Source organism: Ranitomeya variabilis, chromosome 3, assembly GCF_051348905.1.
Source record: "Ranitomeya variabilis isolate aRanVar5 chromosome 3, aRanVar5.hap1, whole genome shotgun sequence".
NCBI classification, from domain to species: domain Eukaryota; kingdom Metazoa; phylum Chordata; class Amphibia; order Anura; family Dendrobatidae; genus Ranitomeya; species Ranitomeya variabilis.
The window spans coordinates 526766916-526785386 of record NC_135234.1 but is presented as its reverse complement, the minus strand read 5'-3'; the positions used below and the strand labels follow the sequence as shown (position 1 = coordinate 526785386).

The 18471-nt window shown below is 39.4% G+C and overlaps 1 protein-coding gene across 3 annotated transcripts in view; it reads left to right on the top strand.

Annotated features, from left to right (window-relative positions):
• MYO16 (myosin XVI) overlaps positions 1-18471 on the top strand; it is a 685244-nt gene that overhangs the window by 149641 nt on the left and 517132 nt on the right. Inside the window, exon 1 of one of the 3 annotated variants that reach the window (XM_077297018.1) lies at positions 5293-5424. The exons of the other annotated variants lie outside the window; for them this stretch is intronic. Coding sequence (XP_077153133.1) covers positions 5397-5424 — 28 coding nt within the window. The 5' untranslated portion in view covers positions 5293-5396. Of the gene's footprint in view, positions 1-5292; positions 5425-18471 lie in introns of those variants that run through there. 3 annotated transcript variants of the gene reach the window in all.

The window sequence follows — 18471 nt, the reverse complement described above, 5'->3', positions numbered from 1 at the left end:
TGCTTTTGTTTATGGGTGGCAGTGAGCTATTGCTGCAGACAAAGCGAGATGACTACTCTTGTTCCGCTTTCTTAAGTCCTTGTAGTTCTGTCCATACTGGGAGATCAGAAGTTAATTTTTCTGTGTTTGCTGTCTTCTGAGTGGCTTGGGTAGGGCTGTAGGTTATTTAAACTCCCTAAAGCCTGCAGGCCCCTGCCAGTTATAATTTTACTTGCTTCTGGAGAATTTCTCAGCATCCTGCTTTGATTCCCTGTAGACATTCCTGATTTTTGACCGTGGCTCATTTCCTGCCTACTCTTCTGCCTTGTAATTTTGTCCCTCTACTGACGTCCTTGTTCTTACTCAGCTACCGGACTATTCTACTTGCCTTATCGAACCACTGAGTGGCAACTATGTGGTCCCAGCCTAGGAGTCCTTGTTAAGTCCAGATTCCTGTTTAGGCTAGGAGTTAAAGGTTGAAGGCCAAGGCAACACCTGGCATCTGGAAAACAGAGTAGCTAGTGCCAAGCCTGTTCATGGTAGCCCTTTTTAGAGCTGCTAAGTGAACACATACAGTGCTCCTGTTAAAAGTTTGCAGCAGTCGTTATTTGTGGAAACTATAGCCACTGTAATAGCCCTGCTGTTATGATGGCATATGATGAGTATGATGGCATAAAAGCTGCTTCAGGGCTGCATATCATTCTACTCTCCTGCTTATGTTTCCACTATATACATGTATATATCTAACAAGCATTCTTTATATCTGAGCACCATAAACAGAAATACACATATTTTTCACATGTAAAGCGCCATGGAATAAATGGCGCTATAGAAATGTATAATAAGAAATAATAATTTATACACAGTTGCATGCTATCGATTGTTGTCTGTGGAATGTTCCACCATGCTGAATGCACATGATCACGTAAATCATCAAGATCCATTGCTGGCATCTTTCTTTGCAATAGCTGATCAGTATCATCCCTGATGTGCTCGATGAGTGAGGAGTCCAGAGATGAGCTGCATGCAGCCTGGCATTGTTGTTTTGAAAAATGGTTCCTGGGACAAATTGGAGAAATTTATTTTCCCCGACCAAATCAACTCTGAGTTGGTTAGTGTAACTAAGATGGGTCTGGCTACTGTGCTTTATGTTAGCACATACCATAATCCTGGGAGTAGAACCTTTGTGATATTCTCTCGTGAAGGCTTCCTCATTGCATCAGACACATGGTCTCCAGACTAATGAGTGGTTATCATTGCTTCCAAGACAGAAGTGGCAATAAGTGTTGATGAGGCTAGACCTCCATTCCAGCCTCCATTACCATCTTGTTCTGCACCATAATACATTTTGGAAATGGTGGCGTGAGTTCAGTGGAGAATACCTGTCGCTTGACATTTTACCCCATGTCTGCAATTTAACTGTTAAGAGTAATTGAAAACTGTAATAGAAAGACTCTAGCATTATGCTATTAATTGATGAAAGAAAACAAAAATTTCAGTCAATACATGACCCAATTACATTATTTTACTCTTTTCCCTAAAAGAGTGGTGCTGATTACCAATAACATCGAATCTTGATAGTTTAGATATCCATTTTTGTCGCGCCTTGAATGTGTTTATTGTTACTTAGTGATAAAAATGTTAAAGCCAAAACTATCTGTCACGTTGTTTATCCTGATCCACCTGATACATGCACAGAATATCAGAATTGCAGCAAAGGCTGACAGTTTCACAGGCAGCACAATAGGGGCAGCCTAATTAGCTTCACATAACAACCTCTCCAAGGGATATTAGTGCTTGTCACCCACCATTTGTCAGCAGATAAATCAGAAACGGCTGGATAGATGATTCCAAAATTATATTATATTTAAACGAGAACAACCTGCAACATGGACTAAATTTCTGTATATTACAATCTTTTTTACTGTAAATAATCACTTTTTAAGATAAATCAGTCAATTCGCAAATATGGAGATAGAAACATATGAAAGCAGCTAATCTCATCTCACAGGAATAATATAAATAAATATAAATATATACATTAGGTGACGCTATGGCTATTTGTACTGTATGTATAATTTTCACTTCGGTGTATGTCGTTCTACATAACGTATTTAACGTATACATAAAAAAGTAAACAAGTTCAATGCTGAAGAATCAGAAACAAGCATCACTATGACCGATAGATACATGTTGTCATACTTACCATCTTTCCCAAGACATCTTGGAGTTGGTTTTGTCTTAGGTGACACAGAGGATCTTACTCTTCTTCCAAGCTCTGGCTGAGGTACCTATAATTCTTCTGTCTGCACCCATCACCAGATTCAGTGTAATGTACAAGAATATAAGCGGTGGACATGTAGGTGATGCCGTGTCTATTTCATTAATATATAGGAAGAGTTGCCCTTGATGGTAGAGTGGTTCTGAAAACAGAGATCTCTGAAGGTATGAAGGCAGGCACAGATAATAGGTCAACAACTTTAGTCACAGGGAGGCAACAAACTTGATAGTTACTGAGTGTTACATAAAGCAACACGCATGATAGTTTCTGTTTGATTATAAACAAAGGTTTATAATTGTTATCTTCAACTATAGGCTGACATTTGCAATGCTTTACTGACACATGCATCACTGTACTGACACATATGACAGTTTGCTGACACGTGACAAATTAATGACGTTTGCAGCAGTCTGCTGGCAATCTCTTCAGCTGTACCTCCTTCACTTTCACACAGTATCTGTGTAACTTTCTATGCAATATAGAAGCCACTTAAACACTCTCTTGGTCATCACTCCTATCTCACCCTCTTCTGAAGACGGTGCTCTCATGCAGGTGGCCTGGTCGCCTTCATCTGGGACAATCTAAATGGACTGCATCTCAGGCTTAAACTTCTGTATCTGCTTCACTGTGGCCCACACTAATAGTCCATTTAGACTTGCTGATAATGAGGAATAAGAATGCATTATAATGATCCTTCACCTATAATTGGCTTGTGTAAACATGCCAGCAATCACGCAGCAAATTACCAAAATGCTCATTCATAGGGTAATTGGACCATTCATGCTGGTATTGAAATCATTGTTATTCGCAGCACATCATCCCATCCTGTGTATTAACGATCATTCTGTGCACTTAAAATTCCGGTCAGCCAATAAACAATCACCAATCAACATATGTATAGTCGATTGACAGTTGTTAAATGTAAATTGCCCATAAGCCTAGGGGAGGAGCATCTTAATAGTGAGTGCTACTTATCTCTACCTACTAGTTAGCTATGGTGCTGGCACTTCACCACCGCTATACAGCTTCACCTCACCTTCCTGCCTGCACTACCTGTAGATATCTGCTAATCACTGGTGGGAAACCATCTTCTTTTATGCTGTTGGGAATGCCCTCTGACCAAGACATGTCACTGACTACTTTGTGCACATTATTTTAAAAGACAGAGTATAAAGTGCACTCTTCTGTCAGAGGCACCTCAGTCTTTTAAGCCGTTACCCAATGACACCCTACATAAGGAATTTCTTAACTCATGGCTTATCTCTGAAGACTGCACTAGGTCTGACACTACCATTTACTCACATCCCTCAGGTAGTGAATCGCACATGTATGAGCAGACTTATTGCATCACTTACATGTACAAACCAGGCTAATAGGCCATAATACTTCCAAGCATTAATACAATACTGGCAAAGTGCAACAGGCATAACATACGTACATGGGCAAAATAGGAGCTTTGACAAGGGATAAAATAAGTTCAGAAACTTGGTGGTATCTCCACATGGTGACCAAGATTAACTGAGGCAGTCCGCTATATTTCAAAGCCTAAGAGTGGGGTTCTTGTGGCATCACTTCTTAAAGGGGTTGCACCAATTTATTCAGTTATCCCCTGTCACTGGATAGGGGATAGCCTTATTGCTCGCTGGAGGTTTGATCTCTGAGACCCCTATCAATCTAGACAATGGAATATTAAAGAGCCCCATCTGAATGTAGAGGAATAACCTGGTGCAAACCCTTTAATTCTTGTTAGTGGGTGGTTGACTCCATTCTCAATCACTTACATAAGTCTTGCTATGTCAGCTGTGCTATTTCGTCTATACAGTTCTAGCTGCTGCCAGGGAATGCCGTAGACTACAATTCCTGGAGAGCCACAGGAGGCATCCCTCTGCTATGTGCCAGTTTTATGTACTGCAGCTTCTGTCCGTTATATTCCATTACTGCTTTCTATGGTGTTATTGCTCATACATGTAGTAAATGACACATGTACGTAGCTGTCTGTATGGTGCAGAAGTCTAGTGCTAATCATTGACATAGTATTGGAGTCATGCTTGTAGCTTAACTCTTTCAGACCATTATTTTTGCAGCCTATGTTTAACCTCTACCTGGTATTTGTTTAGGGGTCTGGTCTGCGTTTCATATGTATTTAAGGACTATGGTCTGGGTTCTTTATGTGTTTAGGGATGTGGTCTATTAATTTTGGGAATATCATATGTACCATTTGTATGTTGTGCCGGTGTCTTATGAAGATGGGCAGAGCATAAAGCCTAAAAAAATGCTGCTTTGTGTATGTTTGCTTTCATTCACCCTGACTGCCCTTCTTAAAAGTTCACAAGTATACGTACTGTACTTTTTAAGACAAACTACCTGATTATATACAGTTCACTTCATTTACAATATCTCAGGGACACTACTGCTTATGTATAAACATTCCTTGGATTCCATTGTTCATCCTATTGTTAGGTCTATGAAATTCCATTTCGCTTTGAACCTTTATTTTGACAAATGGATAAAAATTCAAAATGCTGAATAGAGATTATTTTAGCAGCTGTTCCCCCAGCCTGTGCCGCACAACAACTGCTGGTGCCTAAGAATAATCTATATTAAGAACAGTTAGGGAATCTAGTCATGTTCGACTGAAGGCAGCATTTCCTAGTGCCACGTAACACCCTTTTTCCTGCAACTTCATACAATTAGGCAAGCAATCTTACTTTGCTTGCTCTCTGAACACTATGGAAAGCTATTAAGAGACAAGATTGTGAGCGCCGCAGTGCTGCAGAACCAGAAGCAGCAGCATCACACCTCTAATCTGAAGGAATGAGCCTGCACACCAGTCATACTCCTCTCTTCCCAATGATGTAGGATTAATAGCCAGGCATAGGAGATATACTACACCGGCACGTGCAGTGTCTATGGTTGAAGACACACGTAAAGGTCTACGGTGACTTCAGCAGACAGGTGAAAATGAATAGAAAGCCTCTTCTGTACCTTGGAATATAAGCTGTTCTAAATTAATAATGCATTGAGGGGTGAATCGGATACCTGACGGAGGAGTCTAAATAATGCACGTCTATACACAAGAGTTTTAGCAGCACAGAATGCAGACAACTGTACCAAGGCTAACGGGCAAGATTCAAGGATGTCTCACTACCATTTTATCAAATGCTGTAAGTAGTCATTTCTCAGCTGTGGGATTTTAATTGATTGTCTTGTTGCTTATGACAGATTTCTGCATGCTTCAGAATGAATTAGAATTGTGTGTTGTAGGGGCTGGTCCACGGTGCTGACTATGGCAGGCAAAATCTGTATGACCCTGCACTATACCGTGTGCTTGTAGTAACCACAGCAAAATATACCAATGCACAGTATGTGTGGAGAATGGCTGGCTACCATATATAGAGTCATGATGATTAGGGAAATACAGTACTTTTTAAGCAAATCTTTCATATTTATTACTATGTCTCTATATCTATCATATGTGACTATCATTTCTGTCCAAAAAGTAAAATAATGATATAACACTTACTAATTGCAATCAATATAGCTTTGGAAAAATGAGCGGAACCATTTGTCCTAGGTGTTTTCTGTGAAGGTCATCCATAATAGAATTCTACTGCAAATTCCAGCTTATATTGGAAAATAAAAAGGAAGTGCTGATTGAGTTGATTCTCTGATGTTATGGAATTTGTAATATGTATCAGTGAGGATTTCTCAGATTATCCTGTTATGATTGATCCTTTTACCATTTGATGCTTTTCATTCCTTCTTTTTTTATAATCATTTTAAAGTATTTTACTATTTTAAAACATTGAGTCCATTTCTTTTTGCATTTTGGAGCTTTGGATTTGAAGGAAGCAAGCATTGTGGATTCAGGTGCTAAATCATGTCACAATGAGGTTTGTGGCTTAGAGATGATTGACTTGTGCCAGCTCATATGCACAAATCTGTTCCAATTATTGCAAGTTTGTATGTCTGCTGATGATGCATAACCAAGGCTATCATTATAATGGTGCATGGCTAATTTTTATATTAATATTGATGATACATATCTATTGTACTGTCACATATTGCACGCCAGTCATTTTAAGCCTCATATGTTGTCTAATATTCATGGTACATGCGGAATGAGTGATCTAAAGCCCACGACACTACTGATAGTTATTGGTACATGTTGCATTGACCACATGATGACCACATGTAGGAATGGAACTAACATGCTTCAATTACCTTTATATATCAGCAAATACACATTCTGAATATCACACAAGAGAATGGCCACTGTATCCGGACCAGAGTAACCCAAACTGGCATGTACTGTGTGCTGCCAACTGTTACTGGTTAGTATGTAAATAGTTATGTGGAATCAGGGCTGATCAGGTCTATAATGCTTTGTGCTTTACATATATGGACAGCAAATAATCGAGACACTAAAGCCCATATTTATGAAGTGTTTTATTGCTGCCTTTAAGGTCTTGGTTGCGATTGTAAAATACCAAGAATCTACTATATAATTGTCTAAGGGTCACTTCCGTCTGTCCTTCTGTCTGTCTGTCTGTCTGTCACGGATATTCATTGGTTGCGGCCTCTGTCTGTCATGGAAATCCAAGTCGCTGATTGGTCGCGGCAAAACAGCCACGACCAATCAGCACAGTCCGGCGGCAAAATGACTGCTCCTTACTCCCCGCAGTCAGTGCCCGGCACCCACTCCATACTCCCGAGTCCCCTCCAATCAACACTCACACAGGGTTAATGGCAGCGGTAACAGACCACGTTATGCCGCGGGTAACGCACTCCGTTACCGCTGCTATTAATTGTATTAAGTATTGTATTACTTTATTTTTTAATAGGGGAATAAGTGGGCAGGTAGACTAGAATTGTATTTTTTATTTATTTTTTATACTTTTAAAACTTTTTTTTTCCTTTTTTCATTTTTTGTCCACTTAGGAGACTCGGCCCTGTTCGCTTATACCATATACTTCAATATCACATTATTGCAACATATAGTAAAAATTATGGTCTCTTATGAATGCCACTCACAGGCTTTGAGGGGTTGCCGATGGGTGCGTGGAACAGCATTGCCCCCAAACCACGCTCTGTAAATGCGGTTGACAAGCTCCCCTTTGCTCCTATTAAAGACAGATAATGGCTGTGTAACACAGCCATTATTTCCTGCGAAAGATGTCATGTACAGTTCCTGAGCTTGCATCAAACACTGGGAACCAACATATGACATAATAGCGCATCGCATGTTGGTAAGAAGATAAAAGGCTTAGATACAGTATAAAGATTAAAAAAAGCCAATTTTAGCATCAAAAGAAACGTGTAGCCACTATCAGTTTTTGTATGGCTTTAGCAACCGGCCAATCAGCTGTCATCAAAAAATCATAGATTAGTTTTGTTTTAGTAAGAAGGAAGTGGTCCTAATTATTCCATACTTTCGATTAATAGCACTCTGACCATTACAAATCATTATAACTGTTTTTAAACATCAATTTTTATAGAATTTCCTATTAATATGTTGTAGAAAAGTATTGATTTCATTCAAGTACTAATTGAAGCAAACAATACATGAGCAAATGCCTTTCAACATTGCTGATGCTCTGGCTAGGGACGCCGCCTTCCCCATAAAAAAAAATACCAGCCGTGTCTTTAAGAGAGAAAAAGGGTTGTGTTTTAGGGTATGGTTTCACATCACATTCATTATCTTGCGTTACTTCTTTTTGTAGATAAATCAAGAAGAGTCAGAATTTCCTCGGTTTGCTTAAGGCATGCCCCCAAACATCACTTTCCTGATTTTTTTCATTAGTAGTGGATATGGCTCCTAATCACATTCCTTAATAATTTTATACAGATTGGAACCTCAGACCCCAGAGGTAAAATTAGAATTGTCTTCCAAATAAATATAAATACAGGTCCTAGAATAATTGGAGACCCACCAATAGGTGTTGATTTGAGACTCCAAAATAAATAAATATTTATGAGCCTAATGTAAATAGATCCCAAAAAACAAACACAAGACCCAATACAGATACAGACCCCAAAGCCGAACCCAAAACACGTACAGACCTCAGACAAAACTCCAGAATTAATGCAGAGAACAGACCTTAGTTAAAACCTAGAAAGAAAAACAGAGCCCATTTCATACTTAAGAATAAATTAAGATACCAGGCAAGGTAAAATACAGTGCATACTTTAGAGCAAACCACAGAGTATATCCAGACCACCTCCAGCTCCCGTAGTAGCTCCATTCTTGTGACGTCAGCAGTGCTATTGTTGGCAGGTCACGTGGCATCCTTGTAGTCCTGTGACATCTGCAGCCAATCAGCTGCCTCTGATGTAGTCTTTTCTATTCTGTCAGGACTCTGACAAAACACTAAAGAGATGCTGATTAGCTGCAGCGGTCATATGACACAACAAGGCCATAGGATCTGATGAAAATAGCAGCACTGATATGCAGGAACGGGGCAGTGGAACAAAAGAATGGATTAGTATGGCATACTGAATTGATTAAGCAGAGGTTGTCCAGCAGTGGACAAACCTTTTAAAAGGAACCTGCACTCTTTGCAAATGTTTGGAGGCAGTCACGTACATATACTGTAAGAGAGGAGGCTCCACTGCAAAAAGTAAAATGATTTTTCCTTATATTCCTCGTAATTGCCATTCAGAATAAAAGGACCAAAAATCTATCTGAGGAGCGGAGGGGCCGGAGAGCTGAGCAGTGAGGTGAATATTAGGACTTGTTAAATTCATACTTATTATATTTATTATGCTCTGGGTCTGAACATTTTTCCTCAGAAAATACCTATAAGGACTTTCAGTAAGAAAAACCTACAATGTTGTTTTCACTACACTGCAGTCTGATTCAGCCAAGTCAGATGTAGTTGATCTTCTGAGAAAATGCTATAATTTACCTGAGAATTATATGTCAAGTTACAGACTGTCGCTGTCAATGCTTATCTGTCAAAGTCAAGGACAGCGTAAGACACATGCGTCGTTTCAAGTGACTTTTCAGAAAAAGCCAACACGTGTATATATGAAATGATGCTATTTCTATGACTTGCATCTTACATTTTCACCAGTTTTCATCTCTGCTAGCTCAATCTCTAATTTTTAGTTGTCTTTTAACTACTGAGCAAAGGCTAAATGCTACAATGTCTCCCATGGTCAGGACACAGAGATATGTGGGATTTCTGTTCTCCTTTCTCTATGTAGTATATGTCCTGAAGCAGCATCAGCATGGAGAACATTATAAGGCAGTACAGAACAATGTAGCTGTGAATCCAGCACATTGGTGAGATAAAACTCTTACTAGAAAGCAGTAGCATCATCTGTTTTTTTTGTTTCTATATTTCTCACTGCTCCTCCAGCCTCCCCTTGCCATAAACTTCAATATGCGTCTGTCATCTGATCCCACAGTGAGCTTGCTTTTGGGCAAGATGAATTTTAGCTGTTTTTCATAATGTATGGCAACTTCAGGAAGCAGGCAAGAAGAAACATTGCTCATATCTAATATGGAAAAATAAGCTTCTTTCTCTGATTAAGTATTTTACAACTTAAATCAATCTTACTGCTGGATTTTACTTAATATTTATAGTGCATATACTCCAAATTTTTGCAAAGTTTGTTGAAATGATATTGAATATTTAATGCGATTTGTTCTTATTGTTTTGATTTCTTATATATGCAGTGCTTATTTATCTGTATATTAGCAGGCGATATAAACCATGAAAACATTATTATTCATTCCTTGTACTAGGAAAGTAGCTGAATTTAAAAGTCTTCATAAGTCTCCTCAATATCTAAATACCTGAGTATTATTTTAAGTAGCATGATATTTGCACTAGTGCTATACCCTAAAAATAGTTGGGAAACAAATACCCATTTGCTTCCTGGCTTTCTTCCTCCATTTTTATTTTATTTTAAAGCAGAGGCAATTTTCTTGTCAGTCTTGAAGCAGGGGCGTGGTGGAATCAGACACTCCTGTTTCATGAAGAGGTGCACACCCCTTGGTATACCTAAAGAGTTTCAAGTGTCTTGCCAGAAATCTCACTCTAGTCAGGGACTGGAGTGAGATTTCTGGAGTAGGGAACCCCACAGCTCATCATAAATTAGAGAATCTGTGGCATGAAGCCCCCACGAAACCCAAGCTTTGCTCATTTTTGCAGACGTGGTAGAAACTAGCGTTAAAGTGCCAAAATCCATAACCTTTTTGTGCTCCGAATTGCACCAAAATTTTGCAATTTTACAAAGCTTTTATGCCACTATTTGGGCATAAAAGCTTTGATGAACCAGGGCCCATTTTGTTTAAATAAAATATTATGTGCTGATTAATTTCTTCATATATCTTTATAGTAGTGGGAGCTCAACAGAAAGGGCCTAATGTTTACTATTTATACATTAAAGTTGTTGTCCAGAATTTTCGAAAAAGTGGGAATCCCCACATGTATTCAGGCTGTCTAACAGCCACAAATCATGCAGCTGTGGCGATACAAACTAAATCTCCGAGCACACCTAAAATACTCAGGGATCACCAGAGCATGCTCGGAAATCTCGAGTAACGAGTATACTCACTCATCCTAGTGTTTACCTCAAACCCCACTGTTTCGGCACTGCTTCGGTCATCCCTACCAGACCTGTAATAATGACGCCATGTTCATCAATGATGTGACAGCCTCAGCCAATCACCACTTTCAGAGGTTATGTTGGCACGCATGACAGCATATGTATTAAAGTTTTTTTGTTTTTGTAAATAGAGCTTAATCATTGCGTTAATTTATGAAAGTTTTGTTGTGTCACTAGAGCAATGTGCACAATACTCACCATTATTGGTGTTTTAAAGGGGTTACCCAGTTTCATTAGAAATTGGGGCCATGTTTGCATTTGACTGAAAATAACAAAATAAGCAGTACTCACCTACCAAAGCCCTTGTTGCCCCAGGGCCTCATCAGCACTGCTTCCCATGGGTCTTTGTTGACAGGGCTGCATCGGTGACATCACATCTACAACGCGTGACTGCATAAGCCAATCACGGGGTTTTGCAGGGATTCTAAGGTAATTGCCATTAGACTGCTGAACCCAGTGACTAGCTGTAGGTGTGACGTCACCACTGTAGCCCTGTTAACAAATATCAGCGGGGAGCAGTAGAGAGGTGCCGCTGGGGCAGCAAGAGTTTCAGTAGCTAAGTAAAGCTTATTTTGTTATGTTCAAAACTAAACAGGTCTGGCCCCAATTTGTAATGTAATATGAAAACTTCTGTGATGAAAAGTGGATATAATTGATATAATTAAACCCTCAGCTGAGAGATATATCAGGTTTTTATAGGTTTTTATTCTTTAAGTGTGAAAAGAATGTTTCCATATGCAGAGAGGTAGTGGTGATTTTGAAAATAAAATGTATAGCATATTTGCAACTTGAGGAGCTTTTAGTAAGGCCTCATTCACATGCCTGTGTTGCACATATGTGTTGTATCTATTTTTTTCACAGGTAGAACACTTACCCATTATCATCTATGGTGCTATTCACATATCCGTGTTTTTTTACGGATAGTGTGTCCATGCAAAACACATGGAGACATGTCCTTTTTTTCCTCTGATATCATAGATGAAAAGGGCTAATACAAGTCTGTGGGTCGATGAAAAACACATTGATGACATCTGTGTGCCATCCATGTGCTTTACGTATTTAACATTGCAAAGTATAGGAAAAGCTTTGTCATTTATCTATCCATGAAAAACACCTATGACACATGGACCAAACACTGATGTCACAGTGATGGTAGAAATGGACACGTGTACCCTACATTGATGACACAGTGATAGCAGAAATGGTCACATGGACCATACACTGATGACACACTGAAGGTAGAAATGGACACACGTACCATACACTGATAACACAATGATGGTAGAAATGGACACATGGACCGTACACTGATGACACAATGATGGTAGAAATAGACCCCCGGACCATACACTGATGACACACTGATGGTAGAAGTGGACACACGTACAATACACTGATGACACAATGATGGTAGAAATGGATACACGGACCATACACTGATGACACACTGATGGTAGAAGTGGACACACGGACCATACACTGATGACACAATGATGGTAGAAATGGATACACGGACCATACACTGATGACACAATGATGGTAGAAATGGATACACGGACCATACACTGATGACACACTGATGGTAGAAGTGGACACACGGACCATACACTGATGACACACTGATGGTAGAAATGGATACACGGACCATGCACTGATGACACAATGATGGTAGAAATGGATACACGGACCATACACTGATGAGTCATTAGTGTATGGTCCGTGTCCATGTGTCCATTTCTACCATCATTGTGTCATCAGTGATGACACAATGATGGTAGAAATGGACACATGGACACGGACCATACACTGATGACACACTGATGGTAGAAATGGACACATGGACCGTACACTGATGACACAATCATGGTAGAAGTGGAAACACGGACCATATGCTGATGACACAATGATGGCAGAAATGGATACACGGACCATTCACTGATGACACAATGATGGAAGAATGGACACACAGACCATACACTGATGACACAATGATGGTAGAAATGGATACACGGACCGTACACTGATGACACACTGATGGTAGAAATGGACACATGGACCGTACACTGATGACACAATGATGGTAGAAATGGACACACGGACCGTACACTGATGACACACTGATGGTAGAAATGGACACATGGACCGTACACTGATGACACAATGATGGTAGAAATAGACCCCCGGACCATACAATGATGACACAATGATGGTAGAAATGTACACATGGACCATACACTGATGACACAATGATGGTAGAAATAGACACACGGACCATACAATGATGACACAATGATGGTAGAAATGTACACACGGACCATACACTGATGACACAATGATGGTAGAAATGGACACATGGACCGTGCACTGATGACACAATGATGGTAGAAATAGACACACGGACCATACAATGATGACACAATGATGGTAGAAATGTACACACGGACCATACACTGATGACACAATGATGGTAGAAATGGACACATGGACCATACACTGATGACACAATGATGGTAGAAATGTACACACGGACCATACACTGATGACACAATGATGGTAGAAATAGACACAAGGACCATACACTGGTGACACAATGATGGTAGAAATGGACACATGGACCGTACACTGATGACACAATGATGGTAGAAATAGACACATGGACCGTACACTGGTGACACAATGATGGTAGAAATGGACACATGGACCATACACTGGTGACACAATGATGGTAGAAATAGACACACGGACCATACACTGATGACACAATGATGGTAGAAATGTACACACGGACCATACACTGATGACACAATGATGGTAGAAATGGACACACGGACCATACACTGGTGACACAATGATGGTAGAAATGGACACATGGACCGTACACTGACACAATGATGGTAGAAATGGACACAAGGACCATACACTGATGACACAATGATGGTAGAAATGGACACAAGGACCATACACTGATGACACAATGATGGTAGAAATAGACACACGGACCATACACTGATGACACAATGATGGTAGAAATGGACACACGGACCATACACTGATGACACAATGATGGTAGAAATGGACACACGGACCATACACTGACACAATGATGGTAGAAATGGACACACGGACCGTACACTGATGACACACTGATAGTAGAAATGGACATATGGAGCTAAAATAATAAAAACAAACTTTTTAATAATCTTTCCAATTACACTCTATTACCCATGTTTTAAAATCCCTTGGCATGAAGTTATTTCCATTGTGAGATACGCTATATTACTATAGCACCAATCACTATCAGGGCGATGATGTCACATTTCAAAATAGCAATTGCAAGTATATAATGTTACTATGAATTTCATGTCATCCAGGATGCTAACAAATAGCGATGGTGGGTCCAAAAAACTTCTGGTTGGAAAATAAAATAGAAAAATAAGTATACTGTAAGATGATTACATTTTTAGTAGCATTTCTATAATGCTGCGCTATAATCCTGGAATATTTCTGTAATCTGCTGAATGTTATAAAAGAGGAATGTTGCTAGTGAAATCATTGACGTCTCATGCTAACAGTATGCACCAGACAGCTGCAACTTTAAAAGACCATAGCTCTTTACACATAAAGTGGTATCATCTGGCGCAATAACCATTTCATTGTTAAGAGATGCCTACAGTTTTCATTATTTTGACATAGGGTGTTCTATTATGTCTTTTGTATGACAGTATCTAATGTAGAAAAGAAATGCAATCTTTGAAGCAGGATACATTGATTTCAATGTTATGGTAAATGTGAATGCCAAGAAATTTTGCAAATCTTTTTTTAAATAATTGAACAAAAATATATTTTCTATAAATGTTCAAGTCAGTCTTTAAGGAGCGAATGCAAGAGACAGAAACCCTTGAATCAATAAAAAGATAAATAAATTATACATGAATGAATCATATCTAATCAGGCACTTTTCAATGTGTTCATTAAAATTGTGTCAAATCATCACTATTGTAGGGAGCTGAGAATGTGTAATCAAGTATCAAGTGCTGACGCCTACACATTTTGGCACTTCTGTTACACTGGTTCCCGAGCAGCCAAAATTTGATACTGAAAAAAAACCTTCACTATAATAGTTTGATTTATTTATGAAAAATCTATACCCTTTATTATTTTCTGTATGCAATTATTGCTTTTCTCTATTCGTATTTTTTATTTTGACTTCTTGTTTGAAACATATTTTATAATGAATATGGGCACAATAAGTATTTTCCAAAATGTCTTTGTTTCCCTGCATAACAACTTTAAATCACAGTTTTTTGAGGGCTCTTGCTCACAGGCAATGCTGCATTCAGAGACCCTGTATATGCAGTTCCCATATGTGTTTTTGGCACTTTGTGTGCCCAACGTATGCTGGCTTGATAGGATGCCATATTTTTCCCTTGAAGAAACCTTCATATTAGGCCTCCTTCACATGTCAGTGTCTCCGGTAAATGTAGTGAGAGTTTTCATACGTACACTTACACACATAGACACATTCAAATAAATGGGTCTGTGCACATGTCAGTGTTTCTCCATGGACTATGTGTCCATGGGCAAAACACACTGACATGTCCATTTTTTAACAGCAGTATGGGCCGTAAGACGTTCTGCACATGTGCACACTGATGACACAAGGCTGACATCTGTGTCGTCAGTGTGACACATACCAACACCTGGGAAATCGGTACAGTTCATGTTTTTCTCAAGCTCCGAGTGCTTAAGGCAGCTAAAATCATTGTCGTCTGGTCTAACTGAGATAAACGTGGTGAGAATGATGGGAACTACATTCAGCACATGCTGCGTACAACTTGTATTAAATAAATTTTAAAAAAAAAATTGTGGGCTCCCACAACACTTGAGGGAAAGCTGACCTCAATGACATTACAGCTCATCACTAAAAGCTGCATCCCATTCTAAGAAACAAATAGAAAAAAATAGGAGCGCACTTACCCTGGTCAAATGGTCACCTTTTTATTAGGACTTAGTACAAAAAACAACACGCAGGGAGGGAAGTGGACAAATAAGGGACGACGGCCGTATCGTGCAACAAGGCACTTCAACGGGTCCTCGAAGTTCACGGCCCTGCGCTTAGTAACCCGATGTTTACCCTGGTTACCCGGGTGCTGCAGGGGGACTTCGGCATCGTTGAAGACAGTTTCAACGATGCCGAAGTCGTTCCCCTGATCGTTGGTCGCTGGAGAGCTGTCTGTGTGACAGCTCCCCAGCGACCACACAGCGACTTACCAACGATCACGGCCAGGTGGTATCGCTGGTCGTGATCGTTGGTAAATCGCTATGTGAGACGGGGCCTTAACTCTTGGGTTTGATGTCAGCAGCCATAAAACAGTTAGCAGAGGTGTGAACAGATGGGGGAGGGGATTGAGATGTTCTTATAAGAAAGTTAGCCAAACATGTTTTTTTTCCTTGTGTGCTATGGGTTTATAGGCCACAAACACACATACAGCATTACCAAGGCTAAAAAACGTTTCATGCCTACTTGTACACTGTGAGATGCTGGGCAACAAAATGCAGCTTTAAATCATAATATTAATTACAAATGGATACAACTTATATTATAAATATAACTAATTGAAAAATCTAACAGACAATTCATCTATTATACTTGATTGCAGTGAGGGGATGACCAGACAGCGGCAGTCATTACAGTGGTAATGACAGTGAATAAAAAAATGTATAGCACTGAGGCTGCAGAGCATGACATGGCACTGCAGTTACTGCTAGAGTTAAAGCACCATTCCAGCTTTTCTTCTTATTGTAGTGCTAGAGTGGTGCTATGAATCTAAAAACTTTAGTATTATACTTACCAGTCGCCATCTTCAACTGTTCCCGGCACGACTTTGGTCCCAAGTTGCTATATTCTGACCACAACAGAAGTCAGAGAAAATAGTCACAATCTCTCAATTCAAGTCTAGGAGAGCCTTGCTCTGGCTCTCATAAACTTACATTGCGAATGACGACCTCTGGCGTTGTCCTGATGCGACTTTGCCTGTGAAAACTTGAATGCTGTGCCGGCATCTATACGATTCTATGTGCACATACCGCAATGCTTTGTGCACACAGAGTTTTTGAAGAGTGTTTGGAAACTGAGTGGAAACTATTTAATTCCTCTCCAAAATCTCAAAACTCTTCAAATACTTTGAGTTTCTGCTTATTTTTTTTCATAGAATACTCTACAAAAATAGTTTTTGGAGCAAACAGCCTCTTGAAAGTGTTGACGGTTGTTTTCCTGATGTTGTTTCGCCATTCTTGTGGTGGCTTTACTTCTGGAGGCTTTCACTCCATACTGTGAAAAAGTCACATACCCTAACTGTTGCTACAATGCTCAGTACACAATTTTATTTGCCTGAATTTTGTTGCAAATTGTACTTTAACAGTAAAATCAATACTTGTCCCACTTCATGTTCCTCACGCCTTACCATTTTATGTTGTGGATATATAAATACGTGATTTTTCTGCGTAAGCAGGCAATATTTTCAAGCATATCAAATCATCTATTGAGCTCATTAATCACCAGAAGATTAACTTGTCATTACTAGTTACTAGGTTAATGCAAAAGCTGCACAAACTAACAACAGATATTGAGATTTCAGAAGTGTCTCACTTACTACATGTCTTGAAGTATTTTTTCATGAAATTTGAGCAAATCTGTTGCATCGCGAACTGAGCCAAGAAGACCTTATATTGTTAAGTTGGCTGCTGAACAAAACATCATCTATGTTCATAAAAGATGGAGCCACACTGCTAAAAAGATTGGCAGGCAAAAAATGGCATCTGGAAGCTTCCGTGTGCCAGTCAGTCTCTGGACTTGAATCCCATGAAATATGTCTGGGATTTCATTAATTGTGTAGTCAAACAACATTCATGAAAACCTGCTTCCCGTGGTGTACTTTCAGGCCCCGATTAAGCATTACCTTTGCGCCTTTTTTTGTCTAAGTTTGTGTTTTGCACTATTTTCATATAATCCATTATTATATTTGTGCTTTTTTAAATCTATTTTTATGTGCTTGCTGTTATTTTCTGTTTTCTGCTCTGTTGGCAGAGTTTAGCAACAGTTTTAGCCCGATTTATCAATTGCAACTTTTAAAAAATTTGCAAAATTTGGTGATATTTCACTCCTGTCTCCCCCAGTGCATTTTTGAGTATGACTGCAATTTGTCAAAATGATTGCCACTTATGGCACCAAGAGTTGCAAAAGCAGTTCAAGACAGGAAGGAAGCCCATTGTTTACTTTGTGCCAATTTCATAAATCCTGTGCCATTTTGATAAATTTGGTGCCAAAATGGCATCTAGTGCCACAAAACAAAAAAAGAAAAGTAACTTAAAACCCCCAGATGACTAGTCAGGTCTAGGATGTGTATTAGTTTATGGGTGGTCTTTATAGTGTGCATCGTAAGAAAGCTGACCATTAGTAGGGGGAGGTTGGTTTGGAGCCATAACAGCTCATGGATATCGAGAACTAAGTGCAGGCACTTAATGAAGAAGACTGTAGTGCTGAGTTCTCACTCTGATTTTATGTAAAATACTTTAAGTCGTGCCATAAGTAA